The 10914-nt window shown below is 35.9% G+C and overlaps 1 protein-coding gene across 4 annotated transcripts in view; it reads left to right on the top strand.

Moving 5' to 3' along the window:
* Positions 1–410: 410 nt before the first annotated feature.
* Positions 411–10914, top strand: part of ND-B8 (NADH dehydrogenase (ubiquinone) B8 subunit) — a 35900-nt gene continuing 25396 nt past the window's right edge. For all 4 annotated transcript variants that reach the window (XR_013017804.1, XM_076468746.1, XM_076468744.1 and 1 more), the window contains exon 1: positions 411–670. Coding sequence is in view for 3 of the 4 variants with exons in the window: in XM_076468746.1 (XP_076324861.1) it covers positions 579–670 (92 nt within the window). In the remaining variant the exon portion in view is untranslated. The remainder of the gene's footprint in view (positions 671–10914) is intronic.

The following is a 10914-nucleotide window of genomic DNA, read 5'->3' as shown; positions in this document are numbered from 1 at the left end:
AAGACTAAAGGGAAGGCAGCTAGTCATCACCACCCATCGTCAACTCTTGGGCTACTCTTTTACCAACGAATAAGGGGATTGACCGTCACATTACAACACCCCCACGGCTGGAAAGGCGAGGATGTTTGGTGCGAGGGGGATGCGAACCCACGACTCTCAGATTACGAGTCATACGCCTTAACCCACCTCGCCATGCCGGGCCTGATGTTGTTCTTAATAGCTAGTTATATAAAAACAAAAATTCAAATTTTTTTGACAAGTAATACAGTTCTCAACGCTATTGCTATTTTTCTCATTTAGCATTTTATAATTTAATATTTTTTAACATCAAATATAATTATCGGTGTTTTAACTATAATAGATTTGTTTTCTTTAAATTCCCCTGTTCCCAAGAGCCCGACAATTTTTTTATTTCAACGCTGTGAGTATGTTGAAATTTCCACAGAGGTCACTTATAGGAGTTAATACTCTATATCGCAGAATTCGGTATTATAAGCAGTTAGTTTTTGTCCGTTGCGTGTAGAATTTGGATTTTTGTTAACGAATTGTGTTGTAAAACCAAAAGGTGATAAATCTTCATGGCTGGGTCAAATGTTTTAAAGTTTGGAGCTCATCTCAAGGAATTGAGATTGCATCTCTGTCAGAAGTCAATTCATAGCAAGGGTGTTCGGTAAGAGTAATTTAATTGTATTCAAAATGAAAAACAACAACAATACTGCAGTAATTTGTGACAGCAAAAATCTTTTTATTTATTTATTTTGATAGAAAAGTTATGCTTTGTAATATATAAACTTAACACCAAGCATTGAAGAAAAGCCATTTGAGGATTATACAATGGTGTCATTTGGATTCGTTGCCACTCTACAGTGTACTCACTCGTAACAATAATTAAATTAATCACCAAAAACCAAACCAAATTCGATGATTTAGAAATTACATTCATATGTTTATCCTTTAAAAGTGTAAACATACTGAAGATAGTTCAAACGAGTACCAGCATTACATTAACACATCACTTCGTATCTTGCAAATATAACCTAATTTTGAAAATGGTGTCTGCTAACACAAATGTATAAAAACATTTTGATTTTTGGTATCACTATTATTTATGGTAGGGTTAGCTGTAGAATGAAAATAATGTTCTATCAGTTTGTGCTATTTACATACCAAAACGTTTTGTACGAGCAGATATATATCATTAAAATTTGTGCTTATTGTTCACTTCACTCAAGTTAAAGCTTGGATGACCAAAATTTTTAAAACAAATGGACATGAAGGCAAAACATGAAAAACATTGAGAATATAAACAATATTTCCTTATTTTATCATTATAAGGAAAGTAAAATTTTTAATGTAATGTCATGCTAAACATATAAAACATTTTAAATTAAGTGCTACATGCTATAAAACAAGTTTTAACTTCTTTTTTTTTTTTAAAGATGTTTAAGAGAAACTCAAGTCACTATAAGTTACGATATTTATCAGAATACTTTGGATGAACACTAGCCTGTTTCAGTGGTAAACACAAAAATAACACATGCGCCCAGGCTTAAATCAATTAATATATTAATACTGTTAGCATCACCAAAAGTGGCTATCATTCCTGGATATTAGCTGAGTGTTATGGAAAAAGTTTATTGCAATCCATGATTTTGTTTTGTCATAGATTTGCCCTGTGGTCCTGGATATGTCAATTTCATAAAAGTATAAACCATATCTTCTGGTTTTTATTATAACAGGATATCTGGCTTCAAGTTTCTCCTGTTTTACAGCATTTTCATCTTCAGTACTTGTGTAACAAAGTGTAAAAAACACAGATTGAGCCCCATAATTCATTTTTAAAAATTCACACAGTCTTTGACAAATTTATTCCATAACAAAATCCATACCCTAGTATCTGTGGTATTAATATCTTGTTTTTTCATTTACAAAATCTGGTTGCAATAAATATTGTCCATTAATTTTTTACTTTTCTATGAGCGTAAAATTTTTTCTCCATTTGGCTTGTGTGGTTGGAAAAAGCCTACATATTTTTGGTAAGTTAATAAATCCTGTATGTTATAACTGACTGTGTTTAAGTAGCCACAACTATATTTTTAATTCTGTTGAATCAAACAACACAATCTAAGCACAATTAAATTCAGTGGTTGCATTAAATAGACTTATGGCTACTTAAGTGTTATTGAAATCCATGTACAACTGTTTGCATGTTAAAATTTAGTACTGCATTTGTGCATATGGTTAAAGGACATTGTTTGTGTAATTCAAGTTCTTAGGCACTACATAAGCAGTTAATGAATGTGAAAAATGACACAAGTCTAAGCCATAAATTTACTGAATTATAAAAAGTATTGGTACATGGCATGAAAAATAAAAAAATTTCTAAAATTAAATGGTAAAATATTCTTTGTTCAATGTATAACCCAAGCCAATCACAAGGTTTATGATGTTTATTTTCATTTAATAATTCTGAAATTTTGAATATCTGGTATTTATATGTGATAGTTAAAAAATTGTGGAACACCTAGATTTTTTCAGTATTCCAAATTTTAAAATATAATAAAGGCTGTTTAATCAGTGGAATACTGAGACTTTCATAAAAACAAATGGGCTTGCATAAGCTTCAAAAACAGACAATAAATTAAACAGTTTTCTTGAAATGGAAAGAATAATAATGAATCTTGAAAGTAAATCTAGATACAGGATTGGTTGTAATAGAATAATGCGATTTTTAATGTGGTACAATGCATCAGGTAAGATGAAATTGTATTGTTGAGTTCTCTTTATACTGAGGTCTGATTACACTATATAACACAAATTTTGTTCCAGGACAGTATGTGTTATTTCTTAATTGCTTATATTGTAAAAGTACAGAAAATATCTATTATTCCTTTCAAACTTTGCTTTTGTGACCTGGATAATGAAATTTAGAAATTAACCGATTTTCTATGTAAAAACAGGCAAATTTGCACATTTTCATTTACATGAGGTCTGAATAAAACAATACATGAATCAAGATTTACATGTATTTGTACTAAAGTTATGCAAAAATGTTTAGAAAAGAGTAGTTTTTCGAGATTTGCGACTGCATTGTAAACCACTTACATGTAACGGTCCCCAAATATAGTCTCCCATCATGTTTTCATTAACCTTCCTTGGTAGTGACATTCGAAGTCCAGTATATCTTGATAGAAGCGCTCGCCTTACTCCTCTAAATATGCTCCCATGTTCTTGAATTTATCAATATGAGCATCAAGAATATGGACTTTCAGGGACATCCTGCAGCTGATTTTGCTGTAGTTCTTCGCCAGTGCCTCAACCAGTTCCACATAATTTTCAGCCTTGTGATTGCCCAAGAAGCCCTGGACCAGTGCAATAAAGTTGTCCCAAACTTTTTTTTTTTTCCTTCCTACTGAGCTTCTTTGGGAATTCTGTGCACTCCAGGATCTTCTTTATTTGTGGTCTAGTGAAGACACCAGCTTTGACCTTTGCCTCAGATAGCTTAGGGAAGAAGTTTGGCAGGTACTTGAAGGCTGCAGACTCCTTATCAAGAGCTATGACAAATTGTTTCACAAGACCCAATTTTATGTGCAATGGTGGTAACAACACTTTTGGGAGGTCCATTAGTGGCTCACACTTGACATTGTGCCTCCCCATAGAGAACTCAGTCCTTTGTGGCCAGTGCTTCCTGTTGTGGTGTGCAGAGATGCCAACCATTATGATTTGAGCATAATCATTATGATTTTGGTGTATACATTACAACTATACGCTCATACAGACAAATATTATGACTTGTTGCAACTCCCAAATTATTATATATTATATAGGCCTACACAATAAAGTGATAAATTGTTCCCCCAGGGCTTGAAAGGGTTGAAAAGAAAATTTCTGGTGAGATACAAATAAATTTTGATAATTAATAAAAGACAGTCCAAATGGCTACTTACGATAATCATGTTTGTGCTTGAAATAATAAAAAATATTTGTTTCTCCGATGTCTACCAATAGTTTGAGTGTGGTGCTTCTCCATACTGGGTACATGGGAAAATCCATAGTTACGTCATCAATGCTTGTCAGCCAATCAGTGTTTGCGTAGATGAGTATTTCTCATTTTCTCAGCAGCATAGAAACACCAATGGGATCATTCACAAGATGGAAAAAAAGAGGCCTCGTTCACCAGATTGTCTTGTTTCTGGCAAATCTAAAAGGATTAAAACTGTGAATCAAATATTTAGGAAAGAGTATAGTGCAAAATATCCAGTCATTGCATCAAAAGTCTGTGATAGTTGTGCGATTTGTACAGTTTGTCACATCGAATTTTCTGTGGCGCATGGTGGGATAAACGATTGTTCCAGACATACAAAATTGGCATCTCACCAACGAAAGGCTGAGGCGAAGACAAAAATGATGCAGATAACAACATTTATGAGTAAGAATTCAGAGTATGAAACCATAAATGCAGAAGTGATGTTCACACAATTCGTCATTACACATAATTTGCCCCAAGCTGTAGCCGATCATGGAGGACATCTATTCAGAAAAATGTTCTCAGACTCTGATATAGCGAAAAAATATGGCTGTTCTAGAACCAAAACTACAACCATTGTACAAATGTTGGGTTGTGAAGATGACAAAATGATTTCAAGCATACTTATTAACAGTGTTTACAGTTTAGCCACAGATGGATGCACACACATGGATGACTCAAAACTGTATCCAGTGGTTGTACGATATCTGTACGGGCTCTGTCTACAATCATTACGCTCAGTTATTTGAAATAGTTGGCATCTCTGGGTGTGCTGCAGTGTTCCTGCTGTCCCAAAGGTAAAGATAACAAGGGAAACTTGGTAAAGCCTCCTTGGAGACCCATAAGGAATGCCACCATTTTGAAGTCTTCGATAACCTCCCAGTCATACTCCTCATACTTCAAGGCTTCTAGCAAGGTCTTGATGTTGTTGTATTTCTCTTTGAAGTGCACCAGAAGATATTTAAATTTTAAGATGTCTAAAATTTGTATAGTATAAAATCTTACTATTCAAGTAAGAAAACATTGTCCGTCTTACCTTCACAGGTAAAATGAGGTACCCAGGGTTTGTCTTGATCCCCATCAGGCATGCTGAAATATGTCTTGTAGTCTTCACACATTTTAGCAGTTGCTGTTACAGAGTACTTTTTTGCTCTTGTCTTGATAAATTGGCCACATGCATAACAGAATGCATCTTGAGAATGCTTGCAGCTTCTTGATGCCATCTCAGATAAATTCATGGGTCTATATGTTCACTTAAGTAGCTAGAACTAAACTGAAGTGGTGAGTCCCTGTGTGTGTGTGTGTGTGTACATATATATTACTATGAGAAAATTCTTTAAGTTTGGGAAAATTCTCTATCAGCTACTCAGCACTGAATGTACCTGGAATGTTCTGGAAAATGGGTTAATTTGAAAATTTCATTACCCAGGTTATGAAATCAAAATTTGAAGAGAAAAATGGGTCTTTTTCATTTACTTTAGGTATAAGCAATTGGGAAATAACACTTTATGCCTAGGAACAAGAAAAAGTAAAAATTTTGTTATGTAGTGTTATTTAAGTATAAGGTTCGATGTATATATGTAAAAACGGCTCGTTTGGGTTGAGATTTTTTTTTCTTTTACATAGAGTAGTGAAAAACGTTTCGATATTCGGTCATCGTAAGTGAACCTGTTCACTCCTCTACGTAAAAGAAAAAAAAATTCTCAACCTAAACAAGCTGTTTTTACATATGTATTTCTCTACAAGTGGGTTTTTTTGACATCACTGAAGGTCTGATGTATTTTATCAATCATATATGTACATTCCAGTGGGCTTACTAGCTTTTGTTATTGTTTTTTAAATAATGCCTTCTTCCTTCAGGTCCAAATCATGATTAATTTTCAAAAAATGCTTTTTTCTTTCATTCAGAATAAAATATGTTTGAATTATCTGTCTTATTTAAAAACTTCATGAACTTATGGTGTCTCCTTCCCTTGTACATTCAACCTACTGACAAAATTTGTATTCTGCTGTTTGTTGATAATCCTGTGTAAATATTTGTTTTGCTTGTCATATTTATACAGCCTTGTAGTAGATTGAACTGAAGCTTATTTAATATTAATACCAATTCTTGTCAAAATGTATTTTTTCTTAAACATATTAAGAAAAATTTTATGAATCTTGGATAAATTTTGGTGAGCAACAACTTGATAAAGTTTTGAACTTGATGGTAATAAATTGTCTAGTCCTCGCTATAAATGCAAGTTTTGCATACAAAATAATTTCCATAATGTTTAGGAAATAAAATATTTGTATTTGTTTCTCAAATTCCTGTTTAAACATTAAAGGATATTTATTTATGATGGCTAAAGGTTATTTTTCTCATTCAGGTGACTAATACTTGGATGTCAAATACTTTATCACAGTTGATATTTTCTTTTCTCTTTGCATACTTATTTTGATTACATCTTTTATGCTAATGTTATTTCTGTGCAAAGAAATATTACCAGTACATATAACAATATATATAGGGCAGGTCTTGTATATAACAAGACAAATTTTTGTTTGTACCCTAACTCCTCTGAGCCTGTTTTTTTGCCAATCTCAACTAAAATGTGTATGTAAGCACTGCAAACTATGGAGAATGTCTTAAGAGGGTCAAAAGTGAACTTAATTCTACTTTGTAAAGCCTGTTGGTTAATTACTTTCAGTTTATCTCCTCTGGGATCTAAACATCCATCCACAGGTTTGCTGTGAGTAGTAACAAGTGAAGGGGAGAAGAAGATCCTGGTGGTTGAGGGATCCAACCCTAATGCACCATTTTGGCCTTGAATTCCTGCAGAGGGGCAGCCTTGGGATGGTCCCCCATAGGGTCAATAGGCTGGTACACTTGGGTTAGGGTCAACCAAGTACCAGTGTTGGATGCTCTTAACAGGTGTTGTGGACATTATATCTGATGCTGGTGTTTGGTTATAGGGTTTTGTGAGCACTGGCATTGCTGCAGTGCCCTTGTTTGGCATGTAGCGTGTTCCCTCATAGGGCTTCATGGTGGGTGGGGTTAATGGGCACGGAAATTTCCTTCTTTTTTATTGTAGATCCTTCAAATAAAAACTGAAATAAAATAGTGAAAAAAAAATGGCCCATAGGTAAACGACCACATCTTGAATCTGAGCACCAGTCTCCATCTCTAACACTTGTACCTCATTTTCTTATACTAAATTCTATTTCAGACAAAACCTTTAGGGCAAATGTCTCCCTTTTTATAATCGGAAGGGACTACAGGGACTTGCTGGCTCTCCAAAGTCAGTAAAGAAGCTTCAACCTGGTGACATATTGGTGGAAACATCCACATCTCAACACAGTGAAACTTCTCTTGCATTCAAAGGCGATTGGGGATATACCGATTGAGGTTATGCTTCATGTTACTTTGAATTCTTCCCGAGGAATTATTGTTGAGAGGGATTTGAAGAACGTCCCAAAGTCAGAGATTCTCTCTGGTTTCTCCACTCGAGGAGGATCTGCAATAAGGCATATCTCCATTTGCAAAGATAGAATTATGATGCCAACCAGTATCCTCATTCTGATATTTACATCACTATGTCCCCTGCCACCATTAGGGCAGGTTGTCTTAATTGCAAGATACAGCCATACATTCCAAACCTTCTCAGATGTTTCTCAGATGTTTTAATGTCAGCAGTTCGGTCACTCGAAGACATCACATTGTGGTTCCTTGACATGTGCTTGTTGTGGTAGCAAGGACCATGATGGCTATGAATGTGAAATGGACCCTCATTGTATTAATTGCAATGGCTCTCACCTATCCTATTTTCATTCTTGCCCTAAATGGTTGGAAGAAAAAGCGGTGCAGTGTTTGAAGGCAATTTAAAAAATTTATTACCCTGAGGCTCAAGTTGCTGTCCATCACTTCATCTCAGACACATAGTGCTGCACATCTACTACTACTACTGTGGGAGTGCAGATGTATCTCCTTGTGCCCCCAAAAGAATTATTTTGAAACCATATGAAATCTTTTGGCCTCCAGGATTAAAAAAGTTGATGAATCAACATCAACACCTATCTCTGTCCCTACCATTCATTTGAGCAAACCCCAAGTTCCACTTCCTTTGGTTCTGGATATGGGCATTTCCTCAGCTACATCTTCTTTTCCCATCCCAGGATGCTAAATGATCATTTGTTCACATCCTCAGTCACTAGAATCCTTTTCCAATAACAAAGTACTGCCCAATTGACCCAGGGCTGGATCCATGGAGGTCAACAGACCTCTCTCAAATAAAGGGAATAAAGAAAAGCGACATGGTCATAAACAGTAGGGCTCTCCATCCAATTCACCTACACATAGATAAAAATGGCCAACTTGATACAATGGAACTGAGGTTTACATTCTAATCTGGACGACATCAAAGTACTTATTGCCTGCTACTATTCTGTATGTCTTTCCTTGCAGGAAACATTTCTGAAATCTGCCAATACAATCACCTTTCAGCAGTTTTCTTTGTACAGAAATGACAGGCTGTGTGATGGATGAGTGCATGGAGGGGTGGCACTGTTGGTTGATCAGCATGTGCCCCTCCTGTCTTTGCTACTCAACACACCCTTGGAGGCTATAGCCATCTGTGTTTCTTTGGGTCATACCATCACTGTTTGACATGTGATCAATCAGACTTTGATGTTCTCATTGAACAGTTGCTGTGTCCCTTTTTAATCCTGGGGACTTTAATGGACATCATACTCTGATGGGAATTGTTGCTCTGTAGAACGTATGCTGTCTGATCACAACTTTTCTCTTTTTAATACTAGTTCTTATACTTATTTTCATGCACCTAGTCAATTCTTTGCTGCTGTTGGTCTCTCAGTTTGTTCCCCTTCACTATTCTCCCACTTTTCATGGAGGGTTGATAATAATTCACGAGGCAGTGATCATTTTCCTATAATTTTGAGAGACTGGCCATGGTTGATGCCATCTGACTTGTATGTCATGATGGAAGCTGGATTGAGCAAACTGTCCTACAGACTGCCCTCAATCATTTCCTGAAGTGGACCACAGCAAATGGTTGTAACTCCTCTCTCTCTCTAAAATTGTTTGCATGCACTTTTGTTCCAAATGGGATATTCACTCTGATCTAGAACTCTGTGTCAGTGAAGTTGTGCTACTTGTGGTCCCTGAGACAGAATTCTTGAGGCTTATCTTTCACCATAAGCTGATCTTTATACCACACATCAAGCAGCTGCAAGTCAAATGTACAAGAGCACTGAACATCCTCCGTGTCCTCTTCCACCACTTGGGGAGTGGATCGATGTTCTATGCTAAAGATATATTGTGCTCATACTTGATCAAAACTAGACTGTGGCTCACTGGTCTATGGCTCTGCCAGAACCTTTGCCTAGAAGATGCTGGACTCCATTTGTCATCAGGGACTTTGGCTCTGCACTGGGGCTTTCCATACTTCTCCAGTTCAGTGCTTATATACAGTCTCACAAGCCTTCTCTACACCTTCACTGCTTGCAACTGTCTTTACTGTATGCTTCGGAACTTTGATTCTTACCACAACATCCCACCTGGATCATGCTTTCTCAAAACAGACGATCTACCATTGCTTCTTTTGGCCTTCGTATCCAGGCACAGTTGGATGAATTGGGTAAATCCTTGGATAATGTTGAGGTATCTACTGGTCAACCCATCCAACCATGGCTTATTACAGCCCCCAAATGTGACCTGTCTTTAAGTCGTCTGAGAAAAGCAGATTCTCTCAATTGGAAAAACTGTGTTATTTGCTGACCATCTTTAGAACCATCCTTCCATTCCTATTTATACAGATGGTTCAAATCAGGTGACTCTGTGGGCTCTGCCATGATTTGTTGTGGTTTGGTTGTTGCATGCAGAATCACCTCCTATAGTTTTCATGTTCACTGCTGAACTGTACACCATTTCTCTGGCTCTGGATCACAGAAGTTGAGCGGTACTGAAATTGCATGATTCATACTGACTTGCTTAGTTCTCTTCTGATCCTGGAATTGCTTCATGTTAGTTCTCATCCACCCTTCAAACATGTGGTCAGCTATCAGTCAGTTACCTATTTCTTATTTTGTGAACCTGACAATAACTGAAGAAGGTTGAAACATTGTTTTGCTCTTCAACATAAACATTTTTCTCAACCCAAACCAGCCGTTTTTACATATATATTTCTCTACAAGTGGGTTTTCTTGTCATCATTGAAATGGAAACCAGATTCAAAGAACACAAAAAGTCACCTTCACGCATTTTTCAATACTGCAAATCAAATAAACACAACATAACCATAGAAAACACAAATACTAAATAAAGAAATGAACATAAACACAAAATTAAAGAAGCTTCACTTATATAACAACTCAAGCCCAAAATAAACCAATACAAAGAAACACCTTTATACCTATGTTAATAAATATAATTCAACATCTAAGTACGCCCTCTACATTCCTGCACTCAATTACATAACTGCCTTCAAACATGTGGTCAGCTACCGGTCAGTAACCCTTTCTTTCAGGTCACAATAAGCCATATTTTACTGTCTTTCCGTCATTACGACTCTCAACGACAGCACCATTTTAAACGTGTTTTGTCTCAAGGTTTATGCATGACATTAGACAGTGTTATTGGTGATGGTGACACTGTCCACCTTAGAAATGTTTTTAGGTTTTTAAAGGCCATTAATCTTTTTAATGCCATTTATGTTTCTTTAATTTATAAATTAGACCTTTTTTCTTTTTTTTAACGTGATTTCCTCTTAAGAATCAAAGTACATCTAGTTTGATTTAAAATTAGAAGATGGATGTAATGTCAAATAACTCCAAACCAGGACTGGAAAGGCCAACTTCAGATGACTAACACTGATTTTTTTTTTTTAGCT

This window comes from Tachypleus tridentatus, chromosome 11, assembly GCF_004210375.1.
Source record: "Tachypleus tridentatus isolate NWPU-2018 chromosome 11, ASM421037v1, whole genome shotgun sequence".
Classification (NCBI taxonomy): Eukaryota; Metazoa; Arthropoda; class Merostomata; order Xiphosura; family Limulidae; genus Tachypleus; species Tachypleus tridentatus.
The sequence above is the reverse complement of the archived record's forward strand: the minus strand, read 5'-3'. Positions and strand labels throughout refer to the sequence as shown.